This window comes from Babylonia areolata, chromosome 1 (genome assembly GCF_041734735.1).
Source record: "Babylonia areolata isolate BAREFJ2019XMU chromosome 1, ASM4173473v1, whole genome shotgun sequence".
NCBI lineage: Eukaryota > Metazoa > Mollusca > Gastropoda > Neogastropoda > Buccinidae > Babylonia > Babylonia areolata.
In genome coordinates this window covers 35672993-35697662 of record NC_134876.1, presented here as the reverse complement: position 1 = coordinate 35697662, position 24670 = coordinate 35672993, and the positions used below count along the sequence as shown (strand labels likewise).

Below are 24670 nucleotides of genomic sequence, written 5' to 3'. Positions count from 1 at the left end.
CATGATCATCTTCATTTCATTTTATAAGAGATTTGATTGATCATGTTATTGTGTTCCAGATATCCAACAATGATCCAAAGGAAGATGTACCCTATAGTTTCTTCAGTGCCTTGGAACAGGGGTTCTTTTCTGATCTGGTCATCCGGGCAGAGAATGGGAAGGAGGTCAATAGCCTACCAGTGTTGTGGTGGTGTTTGCGGTTGCTTGCAGTTAAATTTGCAGTGTATCCATTTCGGTAGTTTTTTTTAGACAGATGTTGATGAGCAAGAACATCCTCATGATTTTTTTTTTTTTTTTTCTGTAATGAGGTACAGGGGAATTATTTACGCTAGTGCAGACATGAGGCGTGCTTGTGTACATGGGTGTACTTATATATTCTACATGCACACTCACACATACATACATACATACATAGCATGATACACAGGCATGTGCACACATACACAGACACATACACACACAGACACACACAGACACACACAGACACACACACACACACACACACATTTATGTTGCCACAGTTGAACTCATATATGTGACATTATAAATTGCTCACACCATATTGTATGCTCAACACATGAATGTTCACACTTTAAACTTAGCATTTGAGTTTTCACAGCTTTGTGTCTTGTAATCCTGCAGCTGTGCAAGGGGTGAGTTTGGGAAGATTCCCTACTCTCTTTTAAAAAAAAATTAAACAGAGTGTATGTATAAAGTCAAAGCAACAAGCATCAGGGCTTTCTACAGCTGGTTTGCTTAGAGAGTCCACAGGATTGTCACTCAGGCATTTTAGGGACTCCTCAATTTCTAGTTAGTCCAAACACGTCACACACTGTGTTAAAATCAATTCACACACACACACACACACTCTCTCTCTCTCTCTCTCTCTCTGTCTTTCTCATACACACACATGCACATGCACTCAACACATATATGCACTCATTGACACTTTGTTTATTGATCCTCTCATAAATGCATAGTTTTCCTGTTGGTGGCACAATGATTTTGTGAACTTCACACAGTTCTGCACTTTAATACATGGTGCATCTTGATTCTTCATTGTACTGCACTCATTTGAACTCCTTCTCCCATGGAATTTAACGTTAATAATTGTAGCATGTCTTTTTCAGTGCTTTGTCCCCATTTTAAACTGTCTGATGTCAGTTGATTCAGAAGCAGCCTTTTCATCTTGTCTGCACTTTGGAGTGCCTGTTCAATAGCAAGGACATTTTAATTTTGAACTGCATCACAGAATAATCAACAAATTTATAAGTTTTCTGTAAAAGGAGTTAAGACTGAGGTAATGAACTTTGCAGCAGTTGCTGACATCGAGAAGATATGATGATGACTGAAAACTAGTAAGACAATAGGAACTGAGCGCTGTTGTTTGTCCAATTTTATAGTCCACTCCTGGCTGAAAGTGTGGTGTGTCCTTTCCCATTTTCAGAGTTAGAGACACACATATGTTCTTTAACGGAAGCCCTGAGCATTGATATCAGTAAGTCATGCAATGAGTATGGTGTATCTTGGAATTTCTTTTGCTGAATTGCATGAATAGAAAGTACAGAAGGCTGTTGAAGTTAATGGATGCAGTTACTCATGTACTCATATGCTGTGCAGTTCCAGGTGCACTCTGTGGTGCTGCAAATGATGCTGCCTGACGTGAACTGGGCTGGTGACTTGACACCGCTCTCTGGCTTGCCAGAGGGGGGTTTTGCACACGGCTCTCCATTATGTGTACTGCAGAGCTTGCCCTCTGGGTTGTCTGAAGCCACAGCCAAAGCCAGTATCAAGCTGCTGGGGAAGACACCAGGCTTTACACATTTCACTCAGCTGTGCGAAACCTTCCTGAAGAACACTGCCCTAAAACAACGTAAGTTGATAATGTTAACAAGTAGAGTGTCTATAAGACGTCAGCTGACGTCCTACAAAAAGTATTGTCATAGTGCCTATAAGACGTCCACTGATGTCCTGCATATGTTCCGATTTTCCTTCATTGGAGTTTGGTTCAGTTCACATAAACAGACTCTGAATACTTAGTTTGATGTGTCTGCATTATAAAAAATACATTTAAAGGAACTTACATCAGGTAAAAGATCTTTTCTACTTGATAATGATTTGCTAATTGACCACGTGATACGCGCGTGGAAAAGGGGGTTGCATCATTTGCAAAACAAATGCATTGAAAACTGTGTCCAGTAAAGCAAATAGTCACAGTCAGCAGATTTACACAATTCTGAGAGCTCTGCTTGTGATTAAGGACAACTTACGCGATGGAGAAGGATCTCTCTTAACGCTTTCCATACGAACGGCGAAAGAGTGGACGTTAACAGCGTTTCACCCCAGATTACCATCATCAAAATTGCAAGCGGAAGGCTCTTATACTGAAGAGGCGAATGTTGACAAAGAATACCACAATTCTGACGACAGAAACTAGCTAAAGGTTGGGTCATTGAGACACCACTGGACATCCGAGTAGGTCTGTGTAGAGAGAAGAGAGGACTGGCCGGTACTGAGTGAGTTAAGAGTCTGATGAATGGTTGAAGACGAAGGTGATTGACGAACGACAGTTATGAAACTGTCACAACCCATAAGGGGTTGCCCATAAACCTCCCTCACCTTCCCAGACTAACTAACACCCGACAAACAATAACACACAGACAGATAATTCAGCTCAGTTCTTTACTAGTGTTGCACGTGGAATATCCTGGTCAGACACTCAAATTTAACACTTATTACAGCAACACTTCTTTATTATACACATAGTAGCATGACACGACACAGTAAGTCCTAGTAACGGCAGTACAGATCCTACGCCAAAAAGAAATGTCAGTTCACTTAGAACCAAAATCAAGTTCGTCCATTGAAGACCAGGGTCACTGAACCGGGCCCAGTCACATGCCTGCAGAATCGGAGCGTGTGGAACGGGATGAGGGACTGTGGGTGAAGACGTTGAAATATGAGGTAGGGGGAAGTAGTTGGAAGTGAGGGAATTTGGAACGGACAGGGCTGAAGGGGAATGCTGTAGAGGCGAATCCTGGAGTTCCGTTGGGGTAGCAGGCAGGGGAAACCCACAGGAAAAAGTCAAGGGAACAAATCTGTCACCAGGCAGGAATCAGGCTCACCACTGGCCCAGGACGAGAACACGAAACACAGATCCACACAGAGGCAGAAGGGGGTCACACCAGAACCGAACCCCACGACTGTCCAAGAGGGCACCCAACAGCTCACTTGCTGGAACGGCGACCCTTCTTCCAAAGCTCGGCACCAAAGGCCAAGCAAAACACATCCTTCACAACGATGTCAACTCCGAACTCATCTCAAGAGTTCAGAGCGAGAATGACTAAGGACATGTCAGACACACATCACAACAGATTCACGTGCATCAGTTTTGGAACAGAACTGAGCACACAAGAGAATGATAGAGCAAAAAGGGGGAGAGAGGAGGGAGAAAGGGAAAGGGAGAGGGGAATGGAGAGGAGGGGAAGGGAGACGAATACACGCACAAATGAATGCTACGAGCCGTGACAGAAACTAACAGCCCATTTTTATGGTAATTAGTCTGTCCATCCAATCAGACAGCATTTTTTGAACAACTGCAGTAAATGACAGAATACGTACAGCCAGTGTTGGAAGAAGAGAAGGAGAGGGAGAGAGTGATGTAAGACGATAGGTTCGAATGCCAGACGGAGGTCATCAAGGGGGGCTTGGCTTTTGGGAAGAGGTACTTCGCATTTCAAAGCAGACAGAAGGCAATCAACATCCGCCAATGCCCCACGATTTTCATGAAACGCAGTGCTGGCCCTGCACTGCCGTGAAACATTTTTTTTTGTGTGTTTAACACTTTTTTTTCGCTGAATCAGAGGGATGACTTGTTGAAGAGGTGGCAAGCCAGATGCACAGCAGACACTTTAACCGGCCCACGAGCAACTTGAAAGGAGGAAATGTCATCAAAGAACTTCACCCTCTCACTTGCAAACACTCTTTGCTGTCAAAAAGCTTGCCAGTTCAGTTTCCTGGGACTGTGATTGACCTTTTATATTGACTTTACTCACTTTTGTCATTATGGGACAGTGATTTACTTACATGTCTGCAAGAGCTGTGATTTGTTTTCATAAGCTTAAAGCATGTTTTAATTTCTTCTACAGGTATAGTCCTGACAAAAGGCTTGCTATTTCTAGCTGTATTTTGTTTTTCTTTATGGATGTCATTATGTACAGGTGGACTTTTTTGTTGCACAAAAACTATATCTTTACTTACATGCCTGAACAGTTACCTTGCATACAACCTAATTGGGAAAAAAAAGCCCGGAGGTCAGAATCTACACATATTTTCCTTCACAAAAACGTTACTTTCTTTCTGTATCACCCTTATCTTTCGTGCTAGAATTTTTTTGTGATTTATTGCCCCCCGAATCCTCAGATTCCTGGGCAAGGGGAGAGCACTTTTTTTTTTTACAAAATTCTCTGGCACTGAACTGATAAAGCCTTTCACTTCCAAGCGCAGATTTATCCGCACTAGGAGTAGCTGTATTATCAACAGTCCAGCTGATCACACTTGTGCTTTTTTTACTCTTCACAGTGTAGTCACATGTTCGAAACGATGTCTTAAGAAGTTTCAGATTGATTTTGCATTGTGTAAAAGCGAACAGTTTTGTTAGTGTGTCTACATGGCTGCAAGAACATACAGAAGAGGTGGCAAGAATTTTGTTTTGAATTTTCTGGTTTCGCACAATGTTGACATAGCATCTCCGAGATTGTGATAGAAAACAAAAGTAATGTTCTTGTTGATCAACTGAAGCGATTCTGGTTATCCTGATGATGATTATGTGCTTCAAATTATATTGACGGGTAGTGGAGGGGAGTTATGTTGGAAGTGGGTGCAGAAAAAACCCAATATTTTAGGGAGAAACCTTCCTTTTGGGGTTTTCATTTACTATGAAACCCTCCAGATGAAAGCTTCAAGCTGAAATATTGTTTACAGTGAGCTTTTGTGTTGTGATATTGTGAGATAGTATTTGTGGCTATATGAGTAGGAGGGATGTGTGTGGGTGTATGTGAGTGTTTATAAACGTGTAGTATTTATGTTTAGAACAACATGGTAGTGGAAGAAGACAACATAATTGCACTTGGTTGTTGTGTCCAATACAGTTGAAAATATTTTGCATCATTTCCACCTACAAAATACACAGACGTGAATTTTCTTCTTTTTTATATTTTGTGGCATTTATCCTAAAATCTGTGTTGGGAATTATGTCATCTTGTCAACATTGAATTTATGATAATTGTGTTCTTCATTAATTTTCCTTCAAGGAAACATACGTTTGCAAACTTTTGTGCATTATTTTAATTTTTGTAATTTGTTTTTGTTGGTGATTTTTTTGGGGGTGCAAAAAAATTCTTCTTTGGAAAAAAACCAAAATTGTTTGACACAGCAATATCTCCGCTCAAATAGCTATTGTGTTGAACCCCCACCCCCAAGAAAAAACAAACTGAGACCCGTGCCTAACATAATGCTTCCACTTACGTGAGAGGAGACTAAAAATCACACACACCTCACAAAAATGTTGGTATATGAGTCGAGGGACAAACAACACTTGCAGTGCAAAACAAAGGGCCAGCTTCTTGTATTTAAAAAGATAGTCGTTGCCAGGAAATCGCATGGCAGGCAACATCACCACTTCGCAGAAAAAGAGCAAAACTTGTTCACAACAATCAGACATGATGTTTCAGGCAGTTCAGCAGACGACTCACTCATAGATGACCCACTCAAAACAGCAAAGCAGTGAAATAAAAACATCATCAAAACGCGTGCATACAAAAACTCCTCAGTGCTGCTGAATAAAGACACCATCTATTTCATGCAAACAAGGTTGTGGCTGCATATTAGGTTAGGTTAAGCTGGAAGAAATTCAGAAAACACAGACGTTTTCTGAAGTAAATAGGTGTTAGTGTTCAAAGTGAACACAAGGAAAGAAATTTAGGATAGCCTTTTGTGTGGGGGGGATCAGCATTGAAGACAAAACCTTGGAAAATGAAGGGAAGTTAGAGTCAGTTCCTACAGATATGTTGGTAATGATGACAGCAGGAATTGTTTTTCTTTGTTGGATCAGTATGAAGAAGGCCAGATGTTCTGGCATGAAGGTGCCATCCCTGAGACAAAATCTACATCACAGTGGGAGGTGATGTGGAGGGGACCACAGGGGAGGTAGCTTTAAGTTCAAGCTTTCAGGTAGCCGATGTCAAGGGCACCAAATTAAAAACACAACACTTCTGATTCTGATTCACACAGATGCCTGAAGACAGTTTTACTGCCGTACTAAGATCAGTTTAGACAAGCTCAGCAAAATGACATGAAAGGGGATGTGCATTAGGTTGTTTCTGTTTTTGGGGGAATTACGACTTCCTACTGAAAGTCTTCAGAATTTCTGGGGCCCATTCTTTCCACCCTGTTTGTGGTGTACAGCCTCAAACCACAGATACAGAAAGCCCATGCTGCACAGCCACAAGTTCCTAGAAGAACGCTGAACAACATCAAGGCTGATTGCAGAAAATTCAAACACCGAGCAAAAAATAAAAAGCTTGCCTGTGCTTTCAACAGTGTCTGTCATCAGCCATTGTTTGACATGGAGCCCACTGAGGTCACACCTCCATACCTGCACATCATGCTGGGGCGTGGTAAAAAAACCACCACACACTCTTGGAACAAGAGTGTCACACCCTTGACCAACAAATTGCCTTGACATTGGCTGCAGACAATTCTGTAGTTGAAGAGAACAGTGTGTTGGTGAATATGTCAGTCAGTTGAAATCACTTGAACAAGATAGAAGAGAAGGCAGAACGCAGGAACACATCCAGCTTTCCTTGAAGAAAACATGCCAAATTTCACAGAAACAAAGACAGAACTGGAAAGAGAAGATAGGGTTACTGTATGACAGTATGGAAGACAAAGCAACAGTTCACAGAACTACCACCCCCTTTCAGGTCCCGTTGCTGCTGGCTTAGATAAAGCTCTCAAACAAAACAACATCACCGTGCAAGCATACCATGACAGAAGTTTTGTTGGCAACCACTGCAATGAAAACGTACAAGAGCAGGCTACAGAGAACATTTGTCAGAACATTATCAGGAAAACGTATCAGCTGACAGACAGGTTGGGATCTCCACAACAAAGCACATGACATGGTAGAAAAATGCAAAGACCTGAACTTTCTCTATGCACACGTGCACAAGGCCATTTCTTACACACTCCCTGTCTCAGACAGACATCACAGAGGCAAGCAAGTACATCTCAGATTACATGGCATTTTTTAGAAGACATTTTCTTCATGTCAGAATCACATCCAAACGGCACATGTTAGAAGCTTACTGCATAGATTTTTTTACGCACATTCAAGCTGGGGTTGGGATTATTTGGAGAGCAGGGAGGGAAGAAATCATGCTTCATCAACAAACTTAAAGTCAGTGTCAGAGGTGTCAAAAATCCAGCTGAAAAGCTCAGGATATTGATAAAAAAAACATCTGACAGTTGTGTTTCCATGTCTGCAGTCTGCGACAGAAACAAAGGCCAAACAAATGTAAGTGACATGAACGAAAGAACGCCAAAGAATACTGATCCCTTTAAATTACTTCTCTCCCACCCTGCATCTCCACCTCTTCCACCTTTCTGTCTGCCCTCCCTTACTCTTACTCTGCTTCTGGTTTTAGTCAGTTACATGTTCACATCTGTTTACTTTTTGTTTTTCTATTCATCCAAGTGCCAAGGAAGCCTGTCTCTGTTTCTTTCTCTCTTTTTCTCTATCCCCCAAGCTGTCTTTACTCCCCTCCCACCCCTCTCACCCCACCTTTCTCATATCTCTCGTTTTATCTCCTCTCTCCGAAATTTCTCTCTCACTCTTTATCTCACCTTAAATTCTTAACATTCTCTGTCTCTGTCTCTCTCTGTTTTTTGTGGGTTTTTGTTTGTTTGTTTGTTTAATCCTCATCCCTCTGTCTGTCTCTCTCTTTCTCTCTACGTCACCACTCAGTTTTGGCCTCCCCTCTGTTATTTGTTCTGGGGTAGTTTGCTCCTTCGATGTGGGGACATTGAAAGTAACCCAGGACCAAACACTAATCCCACCAAAGATAGCATGAGGCAGACAAGACTCGCAAGTGCAGGAACCTCTCGGAGGGCTAGTCTGGAAAGATCAAGTGGTGCTGGTGCTTCGGTGTCCTCCCCTTCGCCCACAGAACCACTCTCAGTGACATCATGGCAACTATTAAAGCCGTGAGTGATCAGATGGGGTCTACAGATGGAGGAGCTGAAGCAAGAGCTGAAGCAGAAAGTCCGTGACATCAAAGAGGAATGTACAGCTCTGGGGAAGTGTCTGAGGGGGGGGGGGGTTTTTCCCCCCCGGGGGCCGGGGGGGGGGGGGGGGGGAAAAAAGGGGGGGGCTTTTTTTTTTTGGGGGGGGGGTTTTTTAAAAGGGGGGGGGGGGGGGGTTTTTTTTTTGGGGGGGGGGTGGGGGGGTTTTTAAAGGGGGGGGGGGGGGGGGCCCCCGGGGGGGGGGGGGGCCCCCCGGGGGGGGGGGGGGGGAAAAACTTGGGGGGGGGGCCCCGGGGGGGGGGGCCAAAAAAAGGGGGGAAAAAGGGGGGGCCCGGGGGGAAGGAAAAAAAAAAATTTTGGGGGCCCCCCCCGGGGGGGGCCCCGGGGGGGGGGGGGGGGGGGGGGGGGGGTTTTTTTTTAAAATTTTTTTTTTTTTTTAAAGGGGGGGGGGGGGGGGGGGGGGTTTTTTGGGGGGGGGGGGGGTTTTTCCCCCCCCCCCCGGGGGGGGGGGGGGGGGCCCCCGGGGGTTTTTTTCCCCTTTTTTTTTTTTGGGGGGGGCCCCTTTTTTTGGGGGGGGGGGGGGGGGGGGGGGGGTTTTTTTTTGGGGGGGGGGGGGGGGGCCCCCCCCCCCCGGGGGGGTTTGGGGGGGGTTTCCCTTAAAGGGGGGAAGGGGGGGGGGGGGGGTTTTTAAAAAAGGGGGGAGGGGGGGGGGGGGGGGGGCCCCGGAGGGGGCCAAAAAGGGGGGGTGGGGGGGGTTTGGGCCCCCCGGGGGGGGGAAAAAAGGGGGGGGGGGGAAAGGCCCCCGGGGGCCTGGGGGGGGGGTGGGGGGGGGGGGGGGGGGGGAAAAGGGGGGTTTTTAAAAGGGGGGGTTGGGGGGGTTTGGGGGGGGGGGGGGGGGGGGGGGGGGGGGGAAAAGGGGGGGGGGGGGGGGGGGGGGAAAAAGGGGGGGGGGGGGGGGGGGGGGGGGGGTTTTTTTGGGGGGGGGGGGGAAAAAACCAAAAAGGGGGGGAAGGGGGGTTTGGAGGGGGGGGGGAAAAATTTGGGGGGGGGGGGGGGGGGCCCCGGTTAAAAACCCCCTTTTTGGGGGGGGGGGGGGGCCCCAAAAGGGGGGGGGGGGGGGGGGGGGGTTTAAAAAAGGGGGGTGGGGGGGGGAAAGGGCGGGGGGGGGGGGTTTTAAAAAAAAAGGGGGGGGGGGGGGGGGGAAAACCCCCGGGGGCGGGGGGGGCGGGGGGGGGAAAAATTTTTTTTGGGGGGGGGGGTTTTTTTTTTGGGGGGGGGGGGGGGGCCAAAAAAGGGGGGGGTTTGGGGGGGTTTTTGGGGGGGGGGGGGGCCCCCTTTTTGGGGAAACGGGGGGGGGGGGGGGGGGGGGGGGAAGGGGGGGGGGCGGGGGAAGGGGGGGGGAAAATTTTTGGTTTTGGGGAAAGGGGGGAAAGGAAAAAAAAGGGGGGGGGGAAAAATTTGGGGGGAAAAAGGGGGGGAAAAAAAAGGGGGGTTTTTTTTGGGGGTTTTTTTTTTTTTTTTCCCAAATTTTGGGGAGTTTTTTTTTTTGGGGGGGTTTTTTTTAATTTAGGGGGGGGAAAAAAGGGGGGGAAAGGGGCAAGGGGGGGGGGGGGGGGGGGGGGGTTTGGGGGGGGGGTTGGGGGGGGGGGGGGGGGAAAAACCGGGGGGGGGGGGGGGTTTTGGGGGGGGGGGGGGGGGGCCCCAAAATTTCCCCCGGGGGGGTGGGGGGGGGGAAAAGGGGGGGGGGGGGGGGGGGGGGGGGGTTGGGGGGGGGGGGAAAGGGGGGAATTTTGGGGCGGGGGGGGGGGGGGGGCCGGGGGGGGGAACCCCCCGGGGGGGGGGGTTTTTTTTGGGGGGGGGGGGGGAAAAAAAAGGGGGGGGGGGGGGGGGGTGGGGGGAGGGGGGGGGGGAAAAAATTTTTCCCCCCTTTTTTTTCCCGGGGGGGGGCCCGGGGGGGGGGGGGGGGTTTTTTTGGGGGGGGGGGGGCTTGGGGGGTGGGGGGTGGGGGGGAAAAGGGGGGGGGGGGGGGGGGGGGGGGTTTGGGGGGGGGGGGGGAAAAAAGGGGGGGGGGGGGAAAAAAAATTTTTTTTTTTGGGGGGGGGGGTTTGGGGGGGGGGGGTTTTTTGGGGGGGGGGAAAAAAATTTTTTAAAAAAAAAAGGGGGGGGGGGAAAAAAAAAAAAGGGGGGGGGCCAAAGGGGGGGGGGGGAAAAAAAAAATTGGGGGGGGGGGGAGGGGGGAAAGGGGGGGGGGGGAAAAGGGGGGAAAAAAAAAAGGGGGGGGGCCCCCAAAAAAACCCAGGGGGGGGGGGGGGGGGGGCCCCCCAAAAAAGGGGGGGGGGGGGGGGGGGGTTTTTTTGGGGGAAAGGGGGGGGGGGGGGGGGGGGGGGGGGGGGGGGAAAAAGGAAAAAGGGGGGGGGGGGGGGGGGGTTTGGGGGGGGGGGGGGGGGGGGGGGTTTTTTTGGGGGGGGGGGTGGGGGGGGGGGGGGGAAAAAGGGGGAAAGGGGACCCCCCCGGGGGGGAAAAAAGGGGGGGGGGGAAAAAAAAGGGGGGAAAGGGGGGGGGGGGGGGGGGGGGGAAAGGGGGGGAAAACCCAAAAGGGGGGTTTTTTTTTTTGGGGGGGGTTTTTTGGGGGGGGGTTTTTGGGGGGCCCGGGGGGGGGGGGGGGGGGGGGGGGGGAAAAAAAAAAGGGGGGAAAAGGGGGGGGGGGGGGGGTTTTTTTTTTTTTTTTTGGGGGGGGGGGGGTTTTTTTTTTTTTTTTTTTTTTTTTTTTTTTATTTTTTTTTTTTTTTTTTTTTTTTTTTTCCCCCTTTTTTTTGGGGGTTTTTTTTTTTTTTTTTTTTTTAAAAAATTTTTTTTTTAAAAAATTTTTGGAAAACCTTTTTTAAAAAAAAAGGGGTTTTTTAATTTTTAAAAAAGGGGGTTTTTAAAGGGGGGGTTTTTTTAAAGGTTTTTTTGGGGGGGGGTAAAAAAATTTTTTTTGGGGTTTTTTTTTTCCCCCCAAATTTTTTTTTAAAAAAACTAAATTAATTAAAAAAACCCACCCCGGGGGGTTTTTTTTTTTATTTTTTTTACCCAAATTTTCCCCAAATTTTCTAAAAAATTTATTTTTTTTTTAAAAAAAAAAATTTTTCCCTTTAAATTTTTGGGAAAAAAAAAATTAAATTTTTTTAAAAAAGGGGGGGTTTTAAAATTTAGAAAAGGGGGGGGGGTTTTTTGGGTTTTTAAAAAAATAAAAAAACTTTTTTTTTTTAAGGGTCCTTTTTTTTGGGGGTTTAAAAAATTTCCCCAAAAAAGGGGAAATTTTAAAAAAATTTTTTTTTTATTTTTTTTTAAAAAAAAATTTTTTTAAAAAATTTTTTGGGGGAAAAAATTTGGGGTTTTTAAAAAGGGGTTTTTTTTTGGGGGAAAAATTTTTTGGGTTTTGGGGGGCCCCTTTTTTTAAAAGGCCAAAAAAATTTGGGAAAAAAAGGGGAAGGATTTTTTTAAGGTTTAAAATTAAAATTTGGGTTTAAAATTGAAAAAAAAAATTTTTTTGGGAAAAAAAAAAAAATTTTTTGGGGGGGAAAAAAAGGGGAATTTTTTTAAAAAAAGTTTTAAAAGGGGGGGGATTTTTGGGGGGGAAAAAAAAAATTTTTTTTTAAAAGGGGGGAAAAAAATTTTTTAAGTTAAAAAATTTTTTTTTTTTTTTTTTTTTAAAAATTTTTTTGGGGTTTTTTTTGGTTTTTTTAAAAAAAATTTGGTTTGGAATTTTTTTTTTTTTTTAATTTTTTTTTTTTTTTCCCTTTTTTTTTTTAAAAAAATTTTTTGTTTTGGGGGCCCGGGGAAAAATAAATTTTTAAGTTTTTTTTAAAAACCGGGTTTTGTTTCCCCCAAAAAAAAAAAAATTTTTTTTTTCCCGGGGCCCAAAAAACCCGGTTTTTTTTTTAAATTTTTTTTTGGGGAAAACCCCCTTTTTAAAAGTTAAATTTTTTTTTTTGGGTTTCCCTTTTTTTTCCCCCCAAAATTTTTTTGGTTTAAATTTTTTTCCTTTTTTTTTTCCCCCCCCCCTTTTTTAAAAAAAGGGAAAAAATTTTTTTTTTTTAAAAAAACCCCCCCTTTTTTTTTTCCCGGGGGGTTTTTTTTTTTTTTTAGGGGGTTTTTTTTTTTGGGGGGTTTTGGGGGGTTTTTTTTTTTAAATTTAAAAAAAAATTTTTTTCCCCGGGGGGGGGGGGGGGGAAAATTTCCCGGCCCAAACCAATAAACCCCAAAAAGGGGGGTTTTTTGCCCCCCCCTTTTTTTTTTTGCTTTTTAAAAATTTTTTTTTGGTTTAAAGGGGGTTTCTTTAACCTTTAAAACCCACATTCAAGATAGCGATCGATTTGAGTTTTATAGGCAGTTTATTTCTGTGCATTCACTTCCGGTTTATCTGTCAATGAAGATGGATAGGCATTTGAAATGTATTATGACAATGTTTAGATTTGGAATTTCCGATCTCTCTCTTCATCGTTATCGTTATAGTAAATTGAATGTTCACGATATTATTTGTCCCTTGTGCAGATGTGCTGAAGAAAATGAACTTCATTTCGTGTTACGTTGCCCTGCCTTAAATGACCTTAGGCTACAGTTAATTCCACAAAAATATCATAGACATCCATCTCTGTTTCGACTTTCCTTGCTAATGTCATCAACAAATGAAACCATTGTAAAACAGTTCGCTATATACTTGTATAAGGCATTCAAAATCCGCAGTTTGATATGTGATTAATTGTGCTTTTTGTGTGTGCATGTGCATTGCTAGAATTCTAGTTAAATGTTTTCTGTTCCACATTGTTCTGGAATGTAACAATTTGTGTTCACTGATCCCCTTCATGAGGGGCTACGGCCTTTATTGAATAAAAATGTTCGTTCGTTCGTTCTACGTCACCACCCCCTCCCCCTCTCTCACATCTTAAACCTAAGTGAACTTCACTTTGCTATTACTTTGGTTCTAATATAGATAGAACCATATTTTTTTCTGTGGGGTGTTTGCTTTGACTTCCTTTTTTTAATTTAAGCTTATTGTAGCGTTTTTTCGACAGACATTTCAAGGCTGCTGGTTTGGTGTCATTTACTGTACCATGTCAAACTGATGCAAACTAGGCCTATCGGTTTGCTCTGCTTGGCCAGATTTTGAGCGGCTAACGTTGAAAAGACTTGCCTGGTCTGCTCTTAGCCAATCAAACGCCTCTAAAAGCTACAAGTGCTGAATCATTCCTTTGGCCAAGGCTCTTGACGCCATTTTGTCAGGTTTATGCTCTGTTTGATCTTATGTTATTTTTTGGCTATAAAGCGTGTTCATTTAGCCTTATTAAGTTATTTTGTTGCATGCGGTTTGATTTTACTGTATTCTTACCTTTTGTGTACTCAAATCGTACTTGTTCTCTACCTCTCGGTCTGTCTTGTCTTTCCTTTCTCTGTTGGGGATTGGATTTTTCGCTGGGTGCCTAAGTGCGGTTACCATGCCTCGTATGTCATCCCACGATGGCAGAAACAATGATGCTGGGATCCAGACTTGACAAGAGACTCTCCTAGGCCTGGAGCTCATGGTTTTTCCCGATAGGGACTGCGGCGATGTGTCTTTTGATGCTGATCATGGAGGCGACGCTCGTCCTAAACGGTCATGAAGGGGACCGGGGGGAAAGGGGTACGAGTGTCGCCTCCTCAGGTGTCCCAGCGGGAGGCAGGAATAAGGGGGAGTGGCAAGTCCTCTTCTGGCAGTGGGGACTCGGGGCTAGGCACGAACTCTCAAGTGGAGGCCGTGCCCGGCTGTTACCCTGGTCCCCGCACTGAGACGGCCCTCAGGGGCTCCATTGCTATTTCCCCTCCTCGCTTCACTGCTGAGCCCCCTCCCCCACCTCCATCTGTGGAGGAGAAAGTCCTGGTTCCAGGGGGAGGGACCTCTACTTTGCCCACCCCAGGCCAAGCCACCCCATCTCCCCACGGGAGGGGTTTCGGGGCGCATGGCCACCTGCTTTGCAGGTCTTCCCACTATCCGGCTGGTCTCCCCTGCTGGGGGAGGCATGCATGTGTCAGGTGGTTCTGGGCAGTCAGCCCGCCGGTCTTCTGGCGGGACTGATAAGCAAGTCGGACCTGACCTCCCTCCAACTTGGCCAGGTTTTTCCCTTCATGGAGGTCAAGGCACCAGTGACCCTCAGGGGTGGGGTCACAGGATGGCTGGCGCCCACGGGTGGTTTCCCCCCATTCTACCTATGGTGCATGCTGGGTTGCCGGAGGACCAGGGGCCAATGCCTCGTCCTCTCTCCCCAGATCCAACCCAGCACATCTCACAGGGTGATACACACGGCCTCGACAAGTGGTATCAACTTCTTGTCGGTCAGGTGGAGCTCTTCAGCCAATATTGCCACTCGGTCCACAAATTGGGTCTCTGTCACCTCACATGTCCACAAATTGGGCCTCTGTCACCTCACATGTGACCTCCATGGTCATAGTGGCTTCCTTTTCAGGACAGCTACCGAGCCACCCCGTTTGGCCCGGGGGAGCCTGTAGTTTCCACCCACCCCGCCCTCGGTCCTACAGGGAGATGAGTGGATGTTTGTTCCCTAACAGCACTCATGCATCCCTCTTGATTCCAGGGATGCCCTCACTGAGAAGGTATGGCACCCACCATCCCAAGCGTGGTCCAAGCACTCCCCGCCCTCTTCAGGCGTCAAGGAAATAACAGCTGCAGCCATGGTCCCTACTCGGGATCATCTCAGCTTGTCCCGCTGGGCTGACCACAGCTCACAGGACGCCCCAGTGGGTACATCCACTTGGGATGGCACCCAGCAGGGGATGGACTGGGAGCAAGAGTGGGAGCCTCTGTCTTTGGAGGAGGACAAACAGCCAGATGAGCACTCTTCGCCTCCATCCCAGGATGACAGATTGAGCCCGCACCTCCCAAGGGACCAACCTGAACCAAACTCAGACTTAGACGAGCTTGAACTGACCAACCTCCCCAATCGGGTCACACATGCCGAGTCGGTCCCTTAAGTGACATTGTCACTCTTGGCCCTCTTATGTGACTCTTCCTACCGAAACCTGGAGGGGGTCAGGCTGGTGTTCTCTTGACCCCCTCCCGGGAGGGTCATTACCTTGCTGTGGTCGGGAGGCTTAGTGGCCAGTGATCGAGTGAGCTATGTCGGCAGGGGCATCAGTGCTTCTTGGGGTTTGCTGCTCTGGTCCCAGGTCTTAATTGACAGCCTACATAGCCATCGTAGCTGTTAGGGCTGAATAAGTGGTGGTTTTCGTACTGATGCCCCTGATAGGACTTCCCATGCCGAACAGGTTGTGAGTGAGGCCCAAACTAAACGTGACCCACTGTCCCTTTCGGTATTCTCTATTCTTCTTTTTACCGCCTCTTTTCTGTCTTCAGCTCCCCATCAAGCCTTCTTTTCCACATTCTTTTTTCTCTGCGGCCTTCTTCAGGCCCGCCGTGTTTGCCGTGTGGCGCGACCTGTGATGGAGGGGAATGAGATCCTGGGGATTGAGAGAGCATGCTGCTCTCAACACATCCCTTTGGCTCGGACCTCTCCTAAGACAGGCGGCACACATTGGCCCGTGTGTGTCAATCGGCTACCCCTTCGTGGGGTTGGATCAAGACTGGCAGTTTAGAGGCTAACGAAGATAACCCCCGTAGTGCTCGGTTCTCTGTCCCTGGGAGCTGGGCATGATCGGGGGGGAACACGTTGGAGCTAGGCTGTTGGTCGTATATCCCTCCCGAAACCTGGAAGGGGTCAAGCTGGTGTTCCCTTGACCCTGGCCCCTAAGCGAACTGTCCTCTCAGGGAGTGACCGATGTGTACAGGGTGACGGTGAGGAAGGGGTCGGACAGAGTCCCGACCAACACTTTCTTCCTCACCTTCTGCTGCCCGGATGTCCCCAAGGACATTCGGGTCGGATACCTGCTAGTTAATGTCAGCCTGTACGTACCGTCCCCTCTGAGATGCTTTAAGTGTCAGAAATTCGGACACGTGAGAGACAGATGTAAGGAGGAAGAGGCGTGTGGCACCTGTTCAAAGGCGGCACACCAGGGCGATTGCATCAGTGCAGCCCTGTGTGCGAACTGCGGAGGTGGCCACCCGTCCTCATGGAAGGACTGCCCCGCCTGGAAGAAAGAAAAACAAATCCAGAAAGTCAAGACAGAACAGAAAATTTCCTTCTTTGAGGCAAGGAAACAGGTGGAGGCCGCGTCGCCTAAGGCGTCGTATGCCTCTGTCGTCAGATCCAGGACGGTGGACGTCGCGGTCCAGACGACGTCCACAGGAACGCAGACGGACGACTTAACCGCCTCGTCGGAACCGTTGGCCTTGGGTGGAGGCGCTGTGTCCACCCCTTCCCATCCTGCGCGGCAGTCCTCAGGGGCTGCTGGGCGGGAGAGAAAAGCCTCGGGCGGAGGCACGTTGTCCGCCTCCCGCCCCACCCCACCCCCCGGCCCCCCTCGCCCCGCCTCTCGTCTGCCTGGCCCTCGGGCTGGCGGAAGTGGCCGGAAGCCCCCCTTACCTCCAAAACTCAAGGAGGGGAGGGTTGCGGCCACGGCGGGATCGGGAGGGGCCGAGGTGGTGGATATTCCGACCCGGTCGGAATCCGAAAAATTTATGTCAAAAAACAAATACTCCATCCTGGCGGACCTTGAGCCACCGCAAGTGGAGGAGCAGGGGGTAGCGATGGAATAGGCTGCTGCTTTATTTTTTTTTTAAAAACCTTTTTAATGGCAGTGATCCACTGGAATATCCGGGGATTCTATGCCAACTTCCAGGAACTCCAGCTGCTTTGTCGTGCTTTGAAACCTTCAGTGCTGGCACTGCAGGAGACTCTGCAAAGAGATGGCAAGGTTTTATCTCTCTCTGGTTTTAACTCTGTTTTTAAACCCGCTCAACCGAAGCAAGAGGGGTTGACGGGAGGTGTCGCTCTTTTTATTCGAAAGTCCCTTTTATACAGTACAGTTCTTTTCAGCACCCCTTTACAGGCGGTGGCAGTCAGAGTCACACTTGAGAAAACCATCACTGTCTGCTCTCTCTACCTTCCCCCTTCCGTCCGTGTTCTGAGGCAGGACCTCATGAACCTGGTCGACCAGCTCCCACGTCCGTTTTTACTGTTGGGCGACTTCAACGGACACTCCCCGCTCTGCGGAAGTGAGATGACATCAGCCCGAGGTCTTCTCTTAGAAAACCTTCTCTCTGACATGGACTTGTGCTGTCTTAACGACAAGTCTCCCACTTACCTGCATCTGTCCTCTGGAAAGCTCTCGTGTTTAGATCTGTCGGTCTGCAATCCATCGTTGGTCCTGGACTACGAGTGGAAAGTGCACGACGATCTGCACGGGAGTGACCACTTTCCTGTCGTCCTCCGCCCCACAGATGGAGAAGGTGACTGTCTGCCTGACTGCCTGAACTATGACAAAGCAGACTGGAGTTTTTTTACCACGAAGATAAGAGTGGAGCTGCAGGAAGAAACAGTATTGAAAAGCAAGGACCCTGCTGACACTCTGACTCGGATCGTTTTAGATTGCGCCAAAGCAGCAGTCCCATCGTCTACCTCCAAGCCGCAGGTGTCAAGAACGCCCTGGTTCAATGCGGAATGTCGGGAGGCCCGCAAGTCTCAGAAGAGAGCGCAGCGACGCGTCTTTCGGAGACCGGAGACCGATAGCGTTCGAAGCCATCAACAGCTGAGGGTGAAAGCCAGGTATGTTTTTAAAAAGAGCCAGAGAAAGTTATGGAGAGATTTTTGCTCTTCCTTAACCTCCAACACACCCAAGAAGAAAGTGTGGAGGGTTTTAAAAAGAATTCGGGGCAAAAATGTATGCCCAACCTTTCACCATCTTAAACTTTCAGACGCTCTGGTCACAGAGAAGAAAGCAGTTGCCAATTTGCTTGCCTCTACAATTGAACAGAACTCGAGATCTGCTAACAAATCTGCTCAGTTTCTTAAAACCAAAAACCTGTCAGAAAAAACACCATGTAACTTCTTTTCCGACAACACAGAGAATTACAACCTTCCTTTCACAATGAACGAACTTAAATCTGCCCTTCAGACCTGTACGGATTCCTGTCCAGGAATGGACGAAGTCCATTATAAACTCCTAAAGCACCTTCCCCAAACCTGTCTGGACACCCTGCTTAAAGTTTATAACCACATCTGGGTCACAGGCTTCTTTCCACCCTCCTGGCGGAAAGCCCTCATAATCCCGCTGCCGAAACCGGGAAAAGACCCCTCGAACCCCTCCAACTACCGCCCAATTGCACTGACCAGCTGCGTCTGCAAACTGATGGAGAAGATGGTCAACGGTAGACTGATGTGGAAACTAGAGACCGACGGCCTTCTGGCGAAGGAACAGTGCGGTTTCCGCAAGCATCGCTCTACCGTTGACCATCTGGTTCGTCTGGAAACCACGATAAGAAATGCTTTCGTCAACAAACAACATGTGGTGGCCATATTTTTTGACCTGGAGAAAGCTTACGATACCACGTGGAAATTTGGTATTCTTTCCGACTTGCACAAGCTCGGCTTCCGAGGACACCTGCCTCAGTTTATCCACAATTTTTTACAAGACAGACAATTCCAGGTGAGAGTCGGCACCACCCTGTCCGACATTCACGAGCAGGAGCTGGGTGTCCCGCAGGGGAGCATCCTGTCGCCGGCTCTGTTCAGCATCAAAATTAATGACATCGTTCAATCCGTTCAGAAAGGATCGGACAGCTCACTGTTCGTGGATGATTTTGCTTTATATACAACCGGCAGCACGTACGCCAGCATCCAGCGACGGCTTCAGCTCTGCGTCAACAAAATCCAGTGTTGGGCAGAGGAGAATGGCTTCACATTTTCGTCCTCCAAAACTGAATGCATCCACTTTCATAATTTTCGCCAATTCTATCAGGACCCTGAAATCCGTCTGGGAACATCCACCATCCCGGCGGTCAAGGAAGCCAGATTTCTAGGGGTCGTCTTCGATCAGAAGCTGAATTTTCTCAGCCACATTAAACAGCTGAAAATATCTTGCCTAAAAGCCCTGAACATCATCCGAGTTGTGGCACACACGAACTGGGGTGCTGATAAGAGGACTCTCTTGCACCTCTACAGAGCCCTGGTCCGGTCCAAACTGGATTATGGAAGTGTCGTATATGGCTCGGCCAGACCGTCCTACCTGAAACTGTTGGACCCTGTACACCACCAAGGGCTCCGTCTCAGCTTAGGTGCTTTCCGCACCACCCCTGTGCACAGCCTGTACGCAGAGGCGGGGGAACCGCCTCTTTCCAACCGCAGACTGAAGCTGACCCTGAACTATTATTTGAAATTGTTTTCGGAACCTACAAAGCCTGCTTACGACGCTGTATTCAACAACCCTTTCGATAAGAAATTTACAGACAACCCAAACTGCATACCTCCTCTCGGACTCTGCATTCAGTCGCACTTGGAAAATGCCGATCTGGATGTCGGTGGCATCTCAGATTTCTCTAAGTTCCCTGACAGCCCCCCGTGGACCTTTACAACACCTGAGGTCCGATTCGATCTGGCCTTGTACCGTAAGGACACCACCAGTTCTCTGGCCTACAGAACCTACTTTTCGGAACTGTGTCACAAATTCCCCACCTTTCAAGGCATCTTCACTGACGGTTCCAAGTCAGAGGACGGAGTCGCCGCATCTGCGTTCTGTCCCGCCTTTCCTGACCGGCCCTCAACGGAACACATCCTGTCTGACAGCTCGGTATACACCGCGGAACTGACCGCACTGGTCCTGGGGTTAAAAATGGTTCTCTCTTCCAAACAGAAGAGATTCATGATCTTTTCCAACTCCTTATCAGCCCTGGAGGCGATCGCCTGCAGGAATATCACTCATCCCAAACTGCTGGAATTTTATGAAACTTTTACTCTCGCAACGAAGAAAGGATACGAGGTTGTGTTGGCCTGGGTTCCCGGACATGTTGGCATTCGTGGTAACGAAAGGGCGGACCTGCTGGCCAGGAACGCTGTAAAGAAAGAATTGTCCAGATCCTTGGTACCCTATACAGACATGAAGCGGAAGGTCAATACTTACGTTAAGGATCTTTGGCAAGAGAAGTGGAACACCCAGATGGACAACAAGCTCTTCCAGATCCGTCCGGACCTGGGGGAGACCCTCCCTTCGGGGGTGAAGAACAGAAAGGAGGAATCTGTGCTGTGCAGACTGCGTACGGGGCACACTTTTTTTACTCATTCTTACTTGTTGAAGGGGGAGGAGGCCCCTCGATGCGTTCCCTGTGACGAGCCTCTCACCGTGAAACACGTGCTCCTTGACTGTTGGGATCTGCATGACGTTAGACGCAGACATTACACGGCGGTTTCTTTGAAGACTTTGTTTCGTGATGTCCCTCCGTGGGCGCTGATGGACTTCTTAAAAGAAGTGAACCTTTTTAACCAGATTTGAAGGTTTTAAACTATGGAAGTTTTTTTTTAACTTTGGAGTGGAAAGTTTGAAGTGGTGACTCGTTTTAATTGGTTGGGTTTTTTTTTAGCCTTGTAGTAATAATTGACGCGGCGATAGCCTTGAGATGGCCTTAGTGGTCGGCGAGGCTCTAAGCACCATAATTTCATTTCATTTTATTTCAGCCCTGGAGGAATTCCTGCAGGAATATCACTCATCCCAAACTGCTGGAATTTTATGAAACTTTTACTCTTGCAACGAAGAAAGGATACGAGGTTGTGTTGGCCTGGGTTCCCGGACATGTTGGCATTCGTGGTAACGAAAGGGCGGACCTGCTGGCCAGGAACGCTGTAAAGAAAGAATTGTCCAGATCCTTTGTGCCATATACAGACATGAAGCGGAAGGTGAACACCTACGTTAAGGATCTTTGGCAAGAGGAGTGGAACACCCAGACGGACAACAAGCTCTTCCAGATCCGTCCGGACCTAAAAGAGACCCTCCCTTCGGGGGTGAAGAACAGAAAGGAGGAGTCTGTGCTGTGCAGACTGCGTGCGGGGCACACTTTTTTTTACTCATTCTTACTTGTTGAAGGGGGAAGAGGCCCCTCGATGCATTCCCTGTGACGAGCCTCTCACCGTGAAACACGTGCTGCTTGATATGTTGGGATCTGCATGACGTTAGACCAGATTTGAAGGTTTTAAACTATGGAAGTTTTTTTTTTAACTTTGGAGTGGAAAGTTTGAAGTGGTGACTCGTTTTAATTGGTTGTGGTTTTTTTTATCCTTGTAGTAGTTATTGACGCGGCGATAGCCTTGAAATGGCCTTAGTGGTCGGCGAGGCTCTAAGCACCATAATTTCATTTCATTTCAAGCAGAGCAAACCAATAGGCCTAGTTTGCATCAGTTTGACATGGTAAGTATATGTATCACCAAACATGGAGTATGAATTAATACAAACTCCTCCTACTAATATCAATTGTATATGTGTAATCAAAATTGGAAATTAAAGAAAAGTTTCTATAAATCCCGAAGAAAAAAAATCAAAGAATAAGGTGCTCTTAGTCTTATGCATCAGATAATTTATAGATACTGAGGTTCCAGTTTATTTCCAACAATGCTTTTTCTGCTCATTCCTGAAGGAAGGTGAATCATTATGTGATTCTGTGATCAACTGTTTGTTGGAGTATGCTGAAAATATTCAATTCAAGGACTGACTACACAAGAATAATGCTCTGTTCTACTGTAGAAATGATAATAACTCCATGAAGAAGTAAACATGATAAGAGATTATTTGATTTCAGAAATTCAGACACTGCTCAGAGATATGTACACATGATGGTGACTGCTTTTCATCTTCTGTTTCAGAAATTCAAACACTGATCTCTGACATGCACACATGCGGTGACCGCATCATCGAACTGTTCAGTGGACGGGGTGGTTCAACAGGGACCAGCGGGAGAGATTCCCCGGTGTCTGTGGATGCCAGCCTGTGGAATAACCCTGCACGGTTGTGCTACATGGTGCGGCAAGGGCTGAAAGAGGCAGCTGTGGCCGGCGGCAAGCTCCTGCTTCTGTGTGACCTGTTCACCAAGCGTAAGTGTCAGCTGTCCCGCCAAGAGCGGCAGCACATTATAAAGGAGGCGCGGTCACACATGCCAGTGTTTCTGCAGCAGCTGCACAAGTTTCTGATGGTGCTCAAACACCAGTCGCAGACCCTGACTGCCCAGCAGAGATATGATGTGGCATCCTACCTGGTACCTGAGGTGTGTTGAGAGTGAGGTTTTTGTTTCTTGTGACACAGTCTTTGTATCTTGTTTTGGAGGTTATGAGAGTTTCCTTTAACAATTGAATGTTTTCATTGTCTTTGCCTTTTAGAGTTTCCTTTGATGATTGAGTATTTTTATTGTCTTTACAGCTTTTGAGAGTTTGATAATTGCCTTTTCATTGTCTTTACAGCGTTTGAGAATTTTGCTTAATGTGTTTTGTCTCTTGTGTTATCTTTGGAGTTTGCTCTTTTTTACGCCATTCATTCAGAATTATGCTGTTGCTTCATTTGAATTGAAAATAATTGCCAAGGTATTTTATTGTTGGTGTGCTGTTTGGGTAGACAGATTTTGAACCAGGATGGAAGTGAATAAAGTTGGCATATCAATACTGCAAATGTTCTCTGTGTTTACCCTAATACAGCCTTGTCACACTTCAAATATGTTTTGTAAAATATTTCTTTTTGTGTATCATTGCTTGCTGGTTGTTGGTGCTAATGGTTTTCTACATATTGATGAAGATGTCCATGAAGAAATACATTTCCAAAATGACATGAATATGGTCAGTCAGTTTGATATAAGCTACAAAAACATATATGAATACAGGTGAGGTACACATTGTATGGTCTCTGTCGCCTCATATAGATGGATGAAGACACATACAGACAGGCATATACCTTCACACACACACACACACACACACACACACGCACACACACAGAGTAATTTCTCTCTCTCAATCAGTCAGTCGACTGTTACAGATTGAAACCATCCTGGACACAGTGTCGCGGTTTGCCAACGAAACCAAAATTGCTCTGGAGCAAGTGATTAGCTCTAGTAACCCGGACCGTGGAGAGAAGGGGGATAAACAAGAAAAGGGAGACAAACATGACAAGGGAGAGAAAGAGAAGAACAAGCGAAGCAGTATTGGTGACGTGTTGGGAAAGACACTGAAAAATGTAAGTTTTTTTTCAAGTTATCTTATTTGTTTCAGCGTGGACTACAATTATGGCAAAAAGATTTGCTTGAATTTGAACACGTTGTTTTTTTATAACATTGGATTTGGAAAAGACACTGAATGCTTCCTATTATTTCAGTTGTTAAAATGAGGAAATCACTTCACAAGTCAGATTCAGTTTTGTATGCTTTAAAACTACACCTCACTTCTTTTTGATAAAGTACTGTGAGTGACCAGTTATACAATTTTGCCTGCAAAAAAATGTGATACTAAAACACCTTGTGCTTTGAATACCTTTCATTTGAAAATGAAGAAATCAGTGGTCCAGTCTTGTCAGATTTAGCTTTGTTCAGTGCAGATACATTGCAGAAGTTCTTTGTGCAGTGCAGACACATTACAGAAGTTTTATTCATTGCTCTGCTTATTTTGTCTGAAGATGATCTTTATGCACAGACTGTTTTTACAGCATGATGGACTGATCACAAAGCTTTGATGATTATTCTTTGATGGGATCTCCAAATTTTAGGGAGAGGACAGAAAATGGCATGGATGCCTCAAAATGATAATAAAGAAAAAAAAAAGAAAGCGATCACAAGTGTAAAATCCACGCACGGGCACTGGTAAAATGATAATAATAATGATAATAGTAATAGTAATAATGACCAGCCACCGTGGCGAAGTGGTTAGCGTCGCCGACTGACGGCTGGGAGGATGCGGGTTCGAATCCGAACGAAGGTGGGTTTTTTTGCTCATGGCCGGCTCCTACCCAGAGTTGAGTGTGCTGTGGGCTTAAATGGGGAGACTGGGACCACACAGTCAGGTGTCATCCACTTCAAGGATGTGTCTTTGGGTGTGTTGCTCTAATTACCTGACCAACACTGCAAGTGTCTGTATCTCTCGAAAGTCTGTGGCCTTTCATGCCCTGCTCTCATGGTGACCTCAGTTTCGATACCCCTCCACTTCTGTGCTTGGGGTGAGTCCTGTCAGTGTCTTCAGTGTTGGCAGATTCATGGGGTGGCTGTTGTTTGAGGGATGTGGTGGCAGTCTCCACTCTGGGAGGGACGCTCTCTCAGTCTGGCTCCGCGACTAAGCCATCATTGTCTTTAGTAGGGGGCTTAGTAGGTGGTGTCCTACGTACGTTAAATCAGAACAGGCACTGCTGAACACCACCGAAGTGACTCCGCAGCAGTGCAGGGTCTCCTTTGGTATGTGGCCTGCTGGCGACCTAACAT

The 24670-nt window shown here is 47.1% G+C and overlaps 1 protein-coding gene across 1 annotated transcript in view; it reads left to right on the top strand.

Moving 5' to 3' along the window:
• The window catches only part of LOC143282242 (uncharacterized), a 190157-nt gene that overhangs the window by 59991 nt on the left and 105496 nt on the right, over positions 1 to 24670 (top strand). The window contains exons 6-9 of the mRNA XM_076587843.1: positions 60 to 164; positions 1621 to 1873; positions 22083 to 22480; positions 23242 to 23439. Of these exons, the coding sequence (XP_076443958.1) occupies positions 60 to 164; positions 1621 to 1873; positions 22083 to 22480; positions 23242 to 23439 (954 nt within the window). The remainder of the gene's footprint in view (positions 1 to 59; positions 165 to 1620; positions 1874 to 22082; positions 22481 to 23241; positions 23440 to 24670) is intronic.